A 14935-nucleotide genomic window follows, 5' to 3' on the forward strand; every position below is an offset into this window, starting at 1 on the left:
TCCCCCTCCTCTTGGTTCTTTCATATCATCACTACTTTCAGTCAAGGTCCCATCAGCTCTGTTTAAAGTTAATATATCACGCCCATCTAATGTCTAAAAATAAATAGAGCTCGAGTTTCCCATTTGTCCCATCCCATCCACCCCGGGCCCGGAAGATATAGCTTCGCCCATGTCCAGGGGCATTGGGAGCTTTTCAGGCCTCTCGTGATGATGCCTAACGGTTATTTTTGCAATTGGTGTTATTTTCTTTATATAGTGAATAAGGTCTTGTGACACTTTTTAACACATCCCAGTTTATACTTTTTAATAAAGATTCTCTCTTAAAATGGCACATGTGAAATCGAGTAAATCTAATCGCATTCCATTAATTAGTTTGTAAGTTATCCTAAATAATTGGTTTATATTTTTAATTAATTAATTCATTTATTCATTCAACTTACCAATACAGCAATAAGTATTGACTTACAAAGAGGGATTTGACATCGATGGTGTATAGACAATCATTTTGAGAAAAAAATGGATTTTTATTGATAATGGGATATGATAAATCCAAATATAGCTAGAGGAAAAAGTAAAAATATTGTTGTTTTTCTAATGAAATATGATAAATATTTAGTAAAAAAATGGAGTCTTATAATTTTAATTGCTGGGAAAAAATCTCTGGATTATAAAAATAATATATAAAGAATTGTTTTTTATTCGTTCAAAGTACAACTCTTATCTAATCATTATCAACAATTAGATTTATGTAAATTTCTATCATTTTAGCCATTATTAAAAGGAATAATATGACATTCAAATATTTTTAAAATATAATTAACATGTTTAATAGAGGACGAAAGTTGACAACTAATAAAAGAAGATTCTCATCATTCGTGAAAAATATTAGTGATAAAATGAAATCAAAATGGGATTTGTTTCCTACCTATAGGATGCATCTAACTAAGGTGAAGCTTCATTTATGTCAAGCTCTCGGTGATAGATTTTGGTTGCTCGAACATGAGCTCTGCCGATAGGTGTCCATACTTGAATCGACGTCAGTGTCGTACTTGAGTTTTTGGGGCTCTAAGACGAAATGTAAAAAATAGGCCCCCAAATGTAGCTGCTGAAAGTTGAAGCAAATCTGAAAGAGTGAATCTAATGAGCCAATCGGCAATCGAGAGGCAGCGAGCCACCAGTGGCAGCGAGCAATGGAGCAAGAGGCAGCGAGCCACCGGCCTGCCACAACCCACAAGAGCGAGCGACCGAGCAGAGCAGCGAAAGGCAATGCTTGCTGGGTGAGCGACTAAGCAGCGAGCCACTGGCCACGAGAGCGAGGCGAGCCGGTGAGGACGAGCAACCGCCGACCGAGCAGCTAAAGAGTGAGGGCGAGAGTGAGAGGGCGAGGTCGAGGGCGAAGGACAACGGCTCAGCAAGAGGAGAGAGAGGCAGCGAGCGATCGGCAACGGAGCAGCAGCGAGAAGCAAGAGGCTAGAACGAGGGCGAGGCGCGACGAAGCGAGAGATGTGGGGCTAGGGCAGCGAGCGAAAGAGAGGGAGGGAGAACCTTTGCAAACGAGAAGAGGGTGGGCAGCTGGGCTGGGAAATGAGCCCTTACAAATGGAAATATTTTTTATTTATGGGCCCCCCTAAGCAATGAAGTTTCCATGTCATTTCCATGGGCCCTGAGGCACTTGCCTCATGGGAGTGCGATTTTGTTCACCCCCTCTAACGGGGGTGACCATCACCCTCATTGCTTTTGTGAGGGTGAAAAATAACGGAACAGCAATCAAATATTACCCTCATGCCGTTCCGTTATTTTTCACTCTCACAAAAACAGTGAGAATGATGGTCACCCCCGTTAATGAGGGTGAACAAAATGGCTCTCGCCTCATGGGCCTTATGGAGGGTCTAGCTCTGATCGACGTTGTCACTTGACCCTAACATGGATAAAAAAAGAGTGGGGAATCTCTCGCTAAATTTTGGAATTCAATATCAAGAAGCATTTTTACACCATTGACCCATTTCAATATTTGAGCTTGTATCTTTTATATATAGTTAGCTACTTTTCGGCTCATGAAGATATTTTCTTGTTTGGAAACAACTTCTCATCTCATATGTGCATCCTTGCTTCCCAATGAGTATTCATAAGAACAATCGAAATCCAATGAGAATTTGTGTGTAGCTTATAATCTTTGACATCTAGAATCTAAGTTAGGCAACTGACTATTTTTGTGACACTTTTGACACGAGTTTCTTAGCTCTTGTCTACGCCTCTCGAGATAGAATAATTAAAGAAAATATGGTACTAATGGCAATGAGACTCCTACAGAAATAAGAACCTTATAAAATAAAATTTACTTTTTTTAGTGGATGAGATAAAATTTGATCAACTCAAAATTTGATATAGGGTGTTAAAGTACTCGCCCTATAGACCCATGAAGCACTAAAGGACAAACAAATGGAGGGAGACATTATTGGCCGACATAGTAATCCTAATCATAGGTGTATTAACTAAATTTATTCTATTAACATAAAAAGCTAATTTTCAATGTGCTGGTTTGAAAGTTCATTAAGCCAACTAGAAATGATGGGTTCTTAGGCCAGGATAGAGATAGTGGGGAAAAATATTTTCATTAATTTTCGGGTAAAACATTAGACTGTGTTCTTTTACTTTTTAAATTATAGTTTTGAATTTATTTCTAATTTTTTATTTTAATAATCTATTTTTAAAAAATTAAAAACGCTTTATCTTTCTCATTTTAAAAAATTATTTCTTAAAATAAAAAATTAAAAACACATTCTCTCTGAAATTTTGAAAATAATTTTTAAATAATATTTAATCAATAAATTAAATTATTCAATAAATTATAAATATTTAATGTTAATATATTATTAAAAAAATATACATTTTAAAGTTAACAAATTTTGTAATATTTTTTTTTATTATAATAATAAAATATAAATAAATAAATTTATTTTGAGTTTAGAGTTTATTTTAAATAAAAATACTCAAAAATAACTTTTTATTGTTTTGAATTTTTTTTATAATTTTGTTTTGTTTTTAAAAATACATTTTTAAGAATAGTAAAGAGAATAGGTTTTTATTATTTTAAAAAATTAAAAAATTAAAAATGACTTGAAAATAATAAAGAAAACGTAATATTATTTTTTAATTTTTTTCTCAAATTGGAAGAAAACAAGTGGAATAAAAATATTTAAAAATCTTGATTTTATGGTCAATAACATTATCATAAAATATAATTTTGAAGTTCAAATACACAAAAATAAAGTTATCATTCATTTGATGGAAGAGCTATTTCTCCTCGTTGGTTTAACAACTAACCCATCATTATTTTTATTAAAATAGTGTAAAGATCCTCTTATTGATTAATATTATTTCATTTTACTGATTTATAGAAAAAAAAAAATTTTCGTATTACTTTTTATTTCATTTCATTCAATTAATGGGGAACGACCAGACAGTCCTTATGAGATTTTTGTTGGGGTCTCACAGAAGCCATGGGTAAATTGGTAAATGTAGGTCTTAGTAAACTAGGGCAATCAGCCCCCTTTTTGATAACCAGAAATAAGTATCCCCGAACAAGAGCTGGATCCAGACACAAGCCTGCCTTGCTTCACATAGACATAGTGCAGGCCAAATACCAGAAACAACCCGTGAATTCGATAAACAGGGGGAGACCCAACCCTAATCCATCCGACTCAGAACTCAGAAGAACCACCTCTCCTTAGCTCCTCTATCTCAACCAGACGCCTCGCACCCTCCATCCGAAACCCTAGAAATGTCGGGCGGGTTTTTCCGGGTAAATTTTCCAATCGTGTTTGCGCCATTCATTCATGTCTAATGTCATTTATCTTTCGCGATTGCTTGTTGGATCGGAATTGGTTTCATGCATGTTGCTCAGATCATCCTTCTCCATGTGATTGATTACTAGTTTGGGCTTGTATTTGCAGGGGACGTCGGCCGAGCAGGACACTCGGTTCTCGAACAAGCAAGCCAAGCTGCTGAAGTCTCAGAAATTCGCTCCTGAATTGGAGCATATGGTGAGCATGGTTCTAGGGTTTGGGAATTGTGTTACGATTGAGAAAATGTCGGTTGGGTTTGTTTATTTTTGGTCTTGATTTTGGCTCTTATTGAATTACGTTATTAGGTGGACACGACGAAGGTGAAGATGGATGTTATGAGACCGTGGATTGCAAACCGGGTGACTGAACTTCTTGGATTCGAAGACGAAGTTCTTATCAACTTCATCTACGGCCTCTTGGATGGAAAGGTTCCAAGCTTCCTAGTGTTTTATTTGCGAAAAATACTGTTAGCTTTTGATTATTTCAATCCACTGTAGTTCTACACTAGAATTTACTGCTTCAAACGTGCTTTCATATAACCCCACGAGCTCTGTAAATGACCACCATTAAGAACCTTTTTAACGTTTGTATGTTTGGCTGCAGGAAGTCAATGGGAAGGAGATTCAGATTTCCCTTACTGGATTCATGGAGAAAAATACCGGGAAGTTCATGAAAGAGCTTTGGACGCTTCTTCTCAGCGCTCAAAAGAATGTTAGTGGTGTCCCTCAACAGTTTCTTGACGCCAAAGAAGAAGAGACCAGAAAGAAGAAGGTAAGTTTTGCCTGAATAGTGATGTGAATTCCATATGTAAGTTGTAACTTGTAACTATCATATTTTACTAATCTTGCTATGTCGGCTCTTGCAGGCTGAGACTGATAGGATTTCAAGTGAAATTCAAAAGAAGAAAGAGAAGGAGGGTAGAGAACTCGAGCAAGAGAAGATGAGGAAGATGGTAATAACCTTTTTTCCGTGCCATAATTAGTTTATACAGAGTTCTGTTTTTGTTTTTAACTTTAGCTTGTGTTTGTCATGCCATTCAGCTTGCTTCTGCAATTATTTGGGTTCATGTCCTTTACTCAAAACTACTGTAGGATGGCGAGGATGACATCTCAAGAGCTAATAACACCAATCTGGAACCAAGCTCCCAGCATCAATTGAGGACTTCTCATGCTCATTATGCAGATGAGAAAGACACTAGTGAAAGGAATGGTTCAAGAGGAATGATCAGGTTAGGATGAAATATAAGCTATATTTTCTTGATTGTGTTAATATTCCCTGTTGTGAACCTCTTGTGACCTACCCTTGGTTTAATGAGATATTATGCATCTCTGTAATTGTTTAATGAAACCCCCAATAGAATCCTTGGGGAATTGTTTTGATTTATTTTTGTGCTTACTAATCAATTAAGTCTGTAACTATCAAACAGCAGTCACAAAAATCTCAATTGGCCAATTGGTGTCGAGTAAGGATTAATTTATTGAATAGTTATATCTCCTATCCGTGTTTTGAAAAGCGTTAAGGATGCTTAAGCACAGAAGGCCTACGAAGCTTAAGCGCAAAGAGCATAATGAAGCGTATATAAATAAATTAAATAGTATAAACTTTTATAAGAATAAAAAATATAAACTACTAAGAAAGCAATCATTAAAAAAAAAAAAAACTAAATATGAGGGCTGCAAATTTGGGAAAAGATGAGATATCATTTTTCATTTATATTTTATACTAGTTTACAAAGTCATGCAACCATAGCAAAAAACACATAGGGAACATATGAAAGGATACAATCCGGTCAGTTGCTGGTCTTGATGAAACTTGGAAGACAAACTGGTCCGAACTCTCGATTGAAAGGATTTGAATATGCTAAGGCTTATTTTTATTTATTTTTTATTTTTTTAAATTTGTTGAGTCTTATTTTGTTTTTTTGTAAAAGTTTGGCAACAAAACCCATTCTATTTCATTAACACGAGTTATACAAAGGATTGGATAAAAGAATACGGGAAAAAAATCATCCCTAATTTACAACAATCTCCAATTAATCAACCCCTAATTTACAACAATCCCCAAGCAATCAATCCCTAATTTTCAATCAATCAACAATTCCTAATTTACAACAATCAGGAGTCAATCATCAATCTCTAATTTAGGGCAATCTGGAATCAATCGTCAATCTGTAATATATAGCAATTAGGAATAAATTAGCAACCCTTAGTTTGCACTTGATTACATGTTTCCTTTAATATTTCTTGCTTGGTAAATACAACTGAGTCTTCCTTTTTTTTTAAAACAAATGTATATATGATTTTATTTTGGATCTTTCTAAGATCTATAGGATTTTTTGGGTAAAGAATTCCATACAAACAGCCACACTATTGCAAAAAATTAAACAAATCCAACCATTCATATTGTTTGTTAAAAAAAAAAAAAAAAAAAACTAAAGTGTATTTTTGAAGTGCGCTTTATTGCCCTTTAGAGCTTAGGAAAAAGGCACAACTTAAGCGCGTTTATTCATGCTCAGCTAAAGTCGCTGAGCTTCACACAAAAAAAGTGCCAAGCATGCTGCACTTAAAGCACGCCTTTTTATAAGCACCGTCTCCCATCAAGTCCTACCAAATTGAATGACATTGCAAATGATGGAACTTAATGTATAAGGATTAGTGTTATAGCCCTAAAGCCCATGCTTTAATTAACCAGTAAGTTGGATAGAGGCCTATTGTCAATTTTGAAATGTATGGCCTCTGACTTTGAGAAACTTGTCAAAATGTTATAATAAGCAAAAGAGAAAAAAGTCAGGGTGGATAGATGCAAGTACAATGAACGTCAGATTACCACCATTGTGCGTGGGCCCTTTGAGTAGGTATGAGTTGCAAGTCACATTAGGAAGGCTTGTGGTGCCACAAATCATAAGAAAGAAAAGTTGAATTAGCCATGAGAGGAAGGACATATGGGGGAGAAGAAGAAAACATGTTCTAAAATCCTATGCCCCTTTCTTGTCTAGAATAAAAATGTGCTTCTTTATGTTTCATGTCATTACTTCTCATGTTCAAGACATGAATGCTTAAATGAATATTGTCGCCTTACAATTTTTAAGGACAGAAACAAGGAAGGATAAATAACTAAACCTAGTATGATTATTTTTCTCATAGTCTAAGCTGCAACACGTGTTAGAATAAGCTTATGACAAAGTCTCTTGAGAAATCTTATAGAGGGTCTTAGAGAAAATAGGAGTTCAGGTTGCTTATGTATAGGTTTTTTGAAGGAAGACATGTATCATGGAGTTGAAACATATGTTATAACTTGTAGAGGAGGTGTTGAGGATTTTTAAATGCAACTGGATTTCATCAAAATCTGCATTGAGCCTTTATCTTTTTGGCTTTAATGATGGTCGAGCTCGCTAAACAAATTCAAGAGAGGTGTCTTGGTGTATGCTTTTTTTAGATGATATTGTCTTGGTAGATGAGACGAGAATGTGTGAATATTAAGTTCAAGGCTTACAGGGGCACCTTAAAGTTTTATTATCTTTAAGTTAAACAAAATGAAAATTGAATGCATAGAATGTAAGTCTAGCAAACATAGAAGAATGGATGATGTTATGCTAAGTCTTGGAGATTAGGCCATTCCAAGAAAAGATTAATTTAAATATTTCGGATAAATTGTTTGAAGAGATGGGGAGATTATTAAGTGTGCTACTCATATAATAAAGGCAAGATGGTTAAATTGGAGAAGTTCAGCTGATGTTTTATGCAACAATATAATTCCATTAACATTGAAAAATTATTAAATGGTTATAAGACACAGCCTGTCATATGGTACAAAATGTTGGGTACTAAAGCACCAATATTTTCAAAATATGAACATTGTTCATGGATATGAGGATATTATGGTAGATGTGTTGCCATATGAGAAAGGGTAGACTTAGAAATGAGGTTATACGTTGTAAGGTTGGATACATATGTTATGGAAGAAGTTTTCAGCAAAAAAGATAGAGAAAGACAAAAAAAATTTGGGGGAAACACAGAGATGTGATGTGCATTATAAGATATGTCCACTGATTGAGATGATTAATGAGCTAGAATCCATGTTGCCAATCCTTCTAGGTGAATTAAGATCTTGATATGCTGTTTTTATTGTGTGGTCTAAGGTTTCAACAGCCTTGGATGTCTTCATTGAGAAATGATTTGAGGGCCCTTTTTGACTAGTAAAATGATATTAGAAGGAGACTGCCATAAAAGGAGGAAAGTAAAGAGTGACATTTTTGGTCATATTTCAATTACATTTAGGGCTTGTTTTAAATTAATTTCATTTATTCTTTTTCCATTTTGTTTCATAATCTTTAAATGGAAAGACTTGAAGGATTTTTGGCCGTTTTGCTAGCACTTACCATCCCCCCCCCCCCCCCCCCCCCCACCCCCCAATAAAAAGGAATGAGATGGGAAAAAATGGAAGCATGAAAAAATCCTTTCCCATGTTCGAAGATTTCCATCTCATTTAATCATTTTACCACCAACCACCGACATCATCTCTACTATAACCCCCACTTCTCTCTCTCTCTTGCTCGCTCACTCGTTTGCTCCTTGATAGAAATGCTAGTGATGGCCGCCATTGCCGACCTTTGGCGAGTCTCTTTGTTTGTCTCTATATGTCGCCTAGGCTTCCCCCCCCCCCCCAATTTTATATATTTATACCCTAGATTTGGGTATGTGTGTGTGTGCAGTGAAGAAGAAGGGGTTTGACGAACCCAAATATGGGTTTGGTGAGCCCCAATTTGCCATTTCTATCTCTTTCTCTCTATATATACTTATATGTACACACATAGAGAGCACAACGAAGAAGATCATTTTTTCCCAGATTTGTTTTTTCAGAAAAGATTGAATTTTTATCTATACATATATATTTTTGGAATTTTCTTATTTTCCTGGATTTTTATAGGTTAATAAAAAATTAAATTTTATCATGTATTTTGAAAAAAAAATTGAACACAGATTAGAAAAATCAAACGCCAATTTCATTTTTTTTTATTAATTTTCTTGAAAACCAATGGCAAAATCAAACAACAGTTTCAGTTTCTATTTTTTCTAACTCAAATCAAACAATACAATTGGAATGAAATGGAAAACTTAAAATGGAATGAAAATTTTCCTTTACATTTATAGGGCCTAATTGTGTCTAGGCCCTATAATGGGTTAGAAACCCTCTTTTTTGGGAAAGAGAAACTGATGTGAAACCAAAAAGAGGGGAAGAGGAGAAGAAAGAAGAAATAAAGGATAAGAAGAAACCTAAGGGAAGGGGTCGGAAAGAATACAAGAATTAGCGAAGAGTTGAAGTTTTTCAAATTATCAAATTTGGCTTAATCTTTTAAATTCATAATTTCTAGCTAGAACCTTTTTAAAACTAATCCAATTTATTATGGTAACTTAACGTAATACCCTGATCTCTTGGGTGTGTTTTTAAACCGAAAATTAGGGAATTTTTTTTCTTAAAGAAATAATTATAATTAATTCAACTTCCATTGTTAAATTAATTGCTTCCCCCTTGACTCCTCTAGTAAATCCTTTAATACATTTTCTTTTGGTTAAGTTAATCCCATGATCACTAAAGAGCCTTACTCTTAACCCATTTGAAAATACAACCATTTATTTTAAAATCATGATTAAGGGTGATAATCAGACGCATCTAAATTTGTTTAGATTGATCCTCAATGATATTACCATTTTATACTCTTTTTTAGTCAGCTTTAGCTCACCCTTTGGCTTAAGCGACTTTTAGAGTTTTTCCTTAATATGGTTGCTATTCAACATCTTGACGAAATCAAAGAATCCCAATGCTCTAAACTCCTGAACAAATAAAATTCCTAAACTAAATGGAACTCTTTATCAAAAGTAAACATAATATATGGTCTTAAGACTGTAAGCATAAGATTTTGATGCCTCCTTTCCAAAGTTTGATTTCTCATTGCACAGTATTTGGTGTTAATTGCATTATATAATGGCTTGTTGGCAAATCTCCCCTCTCCTACCCTGTCCAGCAAGAAGGCGTGTTATTGCCTGATTATAATAAGGGTATAATATATGGCTGTGAAGGTCTTTGTACTGATGATGCATTAGCAAGTTTTTGGGTAAATATTGTTCAATTTAACGTTGGTTATTTGTCCAATTTATCCCGTTGATTTTGTCAATTTTATTTATTACCCCTTTATTATTGTTATCTGTCAGTGTCTCCCTACTGTACATTTGTGTTGGTTCCTGCTGCATTTGAAGCTAACAACAGCTGGTGGCTGCATAATTTTGCCAGTCTCAGAAGCTACCTTCTTCTCTTTTTGAAACTTGTACATCTAGAACCCAACTGGATATGGAAAATGTTTGAATCTTCTGTCTGTATGGTTCTGCGTATTTGTGCTGATGGAATGACAAATTGTTTTGCATAAGACTGAAATTTTGAATATGCTAATCATAAGTTGAAATAGTGGTTCCCTCAGCTACTCTTCTCTTCTTTTCTTTTGGTGGCATGGAAAGAATGCAATCATTATACGCTTTTTTGGTGTTTGACACCATGTACTGCTTTATTTACTCAAAATAATTGTGCTAGTCTTCCTCTTGTTGAAGAAATTGTTCAGTTATACTTTTTTCAAGTGAATTTTATACGTTCATTTAGCTTGATTAGCGATAAGTCAATACTGTGTGAGGATTTGGAACGATTGAATAGCAGCATTTAATCAAGGTTTTGTAGTTGACTAGATCAGTTTGTAGTAGAGTGCATAGGTGGGATCAACTTTAAATTTCTGCTGCACATGGAAGAATGATGATATTTAATCTTCCTGTACAGGAAAACTAGATCTCCCCATTCAGCTGACCGTACCTCATCTTCACCTCGGTAAGAATTCTCATGACTGTATGCTTTCCCCCTCCCATACGTTCCTCAGGTTAAATATAGAGCATTGAAGTTGAAATCTTGGGTTTCTTGTACAGAAAAACACATTCCAGATCAGTTAGCAAGTCATTTTCAAATTCCAGAAGTTACTCACAGTATGTTAATCATATGAGTAGGAAGAGTTGTCTACTGTCTATCCATTTAGCTTGACTTAATTGCATATGGTTTTATTGTTTTTATGCTTAGTAATCATGATTTGATATGAACTACTTTTTTCGTGACTTATCCAATTTACTTTTTTCAGTGACAGACACAGGTCAAGAAGTTTATCCAAATCACCTCATCCAAGAAGACGCTCCATTTCTTCAGACAGGGTATATCGCTCTCCTCCAAGACGGTCTGTTACTCCTCGTAGGAGGTATTCACCTCGGAGATCTCTTTCGCCTGCAAGACGTTTATCATCTTATTCTAGGCGAAGATCTACATCACGTTCATATCGTAGATCCCCGTCTCCTATACGACATAGATTGCGTTCCCCTATAAGGCGTAGATCACGTTCTCCAATTAGACGGAGGTCACCAACGCCTGTGCGACGTAGATCCATAACGCCCATGCGATATAGATCACGTTCACCCATGCGGAAAAGGTCCCCATCTGCAGTGCGGAGGAGATATTACTCGCCAGTTCGACGTAGATCACCCTCTAGATCTCCATCTCCTGCAAGGCGGCGGTATCGGAGATCTCCATCCACTCCACAACGCAGGTCTCTGTCCCCAGTTCGACGTAGGTCTCCTATTCCAAGCCAAAGGAGATTACTGAGTCCTGCTAAACGTAGGTCTCCTTCTCCAGAGGAGTGGAGTTCACCCTCTCCAGTGCGCCGTCAATCCCCTTCACCAGGAATGAGGAGGTCACCAAAACATCAGAGTTCACCTGTGCACTCTCCCAGAGGAAGAATCAGGTATATTTGGCACTAAAGTTAGCTCCTATCTCTCTCTTTCATTTTTTTGGGGGGTTCAGCCTATCTATCTTTCTCTTATGATAGCCTTTTTTTATGCAGTATTCTTATTTTTGATAAACAGTCAGTAATCTTGTTCTGATTTTGATTCTCATTGCAGTTCAGTGCTAATAGAATTTTAATTCTGGTTAATTTTTAAGTTTTTGTGAGTTCCTTCTTTATTAGTATTATTATTACTATTTTTTTTTTACAATTATTAATGTGTCGATATCAATTAGCTAAGTTCTAAAAGTATGTTGTAGAATCTTTGAGCATATATCTCCCGTTCGGCATGCTCGTGCTACTGAAATTGCTAGTAAATCTGCTGAGATTCAGAAAGAACCTGATTCTGTGGTGCGCCGGCCACTCACCTCTTTGAGGTCACCACAGAGAGATCCAAGGGAGCAAGACAATTCCCATAAAAAAGCATCATCTTCGTCGCCCTCACCGTATAGGTCTGAGTCTCCTTTAGAATCTCCACCAGGCATTAAGAGAAGAAGTCCTAGCGAAGATAGGAGGTATTTATGCCGAAAGTTCTTGTAAAATTATTAGCAATATGTGGGATTTTAAATTTCAAGATTTGCTTGAATATATTTATTCTTACATGACTTCACGTACAGGTCATATAGCCCACATGAGAGTCCTTTAAAGAAAACTGTGGAACGGAGAACCCGAGATAACAGTGCTAGTCCTCCTCAGAAACCAAGATATCAAAGACAACGTAATGAAAGTTTGGAAACTGGTGGAAAGGAGGAAGAAAATAACTATTCCAGGTTGGCGATGATACTTTTTATTCTTTGATACAATTGATCAGGACTGTTCAAATCTCAGACTTGTTTTATTCATTGTCCTGAGTGTAATTGATTTCTCTGAGTCTAGGGATAACGGGGATCAAAAGCTCAAGTCTTCAGGAAAGAAATCTGCATATTCATTGAGGGTTGATGAGCATAAAGATTCATTTGACAGGGTTCGTCACAAGGATGAGTCTCCTGAAAGAACAGGTCGTCATCAGTCTAATGAAATTCAGAGTCACGCTGATGGCTTGGAGTTGAGGAAGAAAGACCAGGAGATAAGGAGGTTTGTGATTTTTGACTAATGCATTTTATGCTGATTGCATAGAATGCATCTGTGCATTATTGCACTTGAGTTACTTTGTTTATTTATTTTTATTTTGGATGGGTACAGTGAGAAGATTTCTAGGAGGTTGCCTGCTCAAGCTTCTGATCAACAAAGGTCTCCAACAGTTCATAAAATTTCCTCACCAAATGAGATGCAACGGATGTCATACCATGGAGAAACTCATAAAACTGATGAGAAAAACCATACTCGTTCAAAAGAGTTCAAGGGCAGCAAGCTGCTTGATGAAATGGTCTCTACAGTTAAGTCCACCAGAAAGGTTGACGAGAAAGATAGAAGTAGTTCCTTGATTACTGGCTCTCAGGAAAGTGACAAGTACCGCCCTGAAATTCATGAGAGAAGAAAACATAAAAGGTCCAGAAAGCAAGATGTAGCATCAGATGATAGTGATGATGATTCTGAGATAGAGGATAGAAAGGAGGCAAAGAAAAGAAGGAAGGAGGAGAAGAGATTGAGAAAAGAGGAGAGACGTCGGCGGAGAGAAGAGCGGCGTCGCAGGAAGGAAGAGCGTCGTGCAGAGAAGCTGAAAGCAAAATCAGTTGACATTGGTACTCCACCTTCAGATCGTGATGCTTCTGATGGTGAACAAATTGTGAGGATGGAGTCTGGTGCTGGTGGTGCTGAAGAGGCTGAGTCTGAGCAGAAGAAGCTTGAGATTGAATTGCGGAAAAAGGCCCTTGAATCTCTTAGAGCAAAAAAGGGCATTGGCCATTAAATTCATTATGCTTTAGAACTTTCAACTGTTGTTTTAACATTTTAGTCTTGCTAATCAGTGATCTTTAAAGTTACCGGAACTAAGTTTTGAATGAGAATGTGCTATTGATAGCTGTTTAATGTTGTCTATGTTTGCTGCTCGCAGCTGAAATGGACAAATGACGATTTCCTGAGTCTCTTGAGTGCAACTTTATGCAGACCTTACTGCTTGATATTCTGGTAATAATTGTTTTCCTTTGCTGGGAATTTGATTTTGTTATTTAGAGGATATGGCAGCAGTGTGGGTCCGAAGGCATGTAACTACATTCAACTTATTCATGTGATCGGTATCTGATTTTAGTTGTAATATTACATTGCTCTGGAACTTCTAGTATCTTTTCTGTGTGCTATGAAATGTGAATTAAAGTAATACTGCAGGAAAATGTACATATCAGTATTCTACAGTTACTAATAACCAATCTGGATGAAAAATGTAAAAACCTGAAGGTCTTGGCATTCGGTCTAATATATGTTGACACTAAATGGGCTTTCTCATTAATTGATAGATGAGAATATTGTCAACTAGTTGACTTCGTTGAGCAGATCTTATGCAGCTCCACGTTTTGAACTTCTAATCAGGTGAAGTGTTTCATTCTTTACTGGGCTCTCTTAGAAGAAGGGCTCCCGTTTGTTGGCTAATCCTCCTTTTATGTTATAGATAGATTCTCCTGTCTTACTAAGTTTTGGTTTGACCTCTGCTTGGTTGGCAGCTTGAGAGTTGTTCCTGAAACTTTGTTTTATAAAATTCTCCATGGTGCTTTAGCTTCTGTTCATGCTGTCCGGACGTTGACATCAGCTGTTAAAATCTATTCAGACGGCTTCATGTATGTATGTATATACTCTGGTTAATACTCTATAACAAATTCCAAATGATTTCTCCCGTTTATTTGTAGCTGTTATTAACCAACGCAGTTATTGTATGGCTTTTGCTTGCCACTGTCTGTTAATTCAGATGCTTATTATCCAGAACCGGAACTTGACTAATCAATTTTGGTATTTGCATCTTTTTGTTTGTTTAACATTCTTCATTTTGGAATTATCTTAAATTGGATAAATGTGGATGTTGTATGCAATGCTTTTGTTATCCCAGTTTTCCGCTTCATTTATTCAAACACTCAACCCTCAAGAATAATAGGAAACTCTCCACACACGAAAGAGAAAAACATAATATGAAAACAATAGAAAATAGATGAACACACACACACAAGAAGAGACAGAATTTATCCTGGTTCAGTTCCCTTGAAAGGAAACCTACATCCAGACTGCCTTAGGCCTCTTCTCCACTATCTTGAATCACAAGAACGATTACATGCACTATGGAACACTCTCATAGTCCTATCCT

The 14935-nt window shown here is 36.1% G+C and overlaps 1 protein-coding gene across 3 annotated transcripts; it reads left to right on the forward strand.

Moving 5' to 3' along the window:
• The first annotated feature begins 3583 nt into the window (after positions 1-3583).
• Positions 3584-14581, forward strand: LOC127808031 (uncharacterized). 3 transcript variants are annotated; one of them, XM_052346339.1, is made up of 15 exons: positions 3584-3802; positions 3954-4043; positions 4151-4273; positions 4449-4616; positions 4711-4797; positions 4937-5073; positions 10665-10712; positions 10808-10864; positions 11014-11667; positions 11967-12221; positions 12324-12476; positions 12583-12780; positions 12889-13773; positions 14100-14172; positions 14304-14581. In XM_052346339.1, exons 1-13 carry the CDS (start codon positions 3782-3784, stop codon positions 13553-13555), a joined length of 2658 nt encoding a protein of 885 aa, XP_052202299.1. In that variant the 5' UTR covers positions 3584-3781; the 3' UTR covers positions 13556-13773; positions 14100-14172; positions 14304-14581. The 3 variants fall into 3 exon arrangements, with proteins under 3 accessions (XP_052202299.1, XP_052202316.1, XP_052202308.1); XM_052346348.1 differs by lacking the exon at positions 10808-10864 and having other exon boundaries at positions 3585-3802; XM_052346356.1 differs by lacking the exons at positions 10665-10712; positions 10808-10864.
• Positions 14582-14935: the final 354 nt, after the last annotated feature.

Source organism: Diospyros lotus, chromosome 1 (assembly GCF_014633365.1).
Source record: "Diospyros lotus cultivar Yz01 chromosome 1, ASM1463336v1, whole genome shotgun sequence".
Taxonomy (NCBI): domain Eukaryota; kingdom Viridiplantae; phylum Streptophyta; class Magnoliopsida; order Ericales; family Ebenaceae; genus Diospyros; species Diospyros lotus.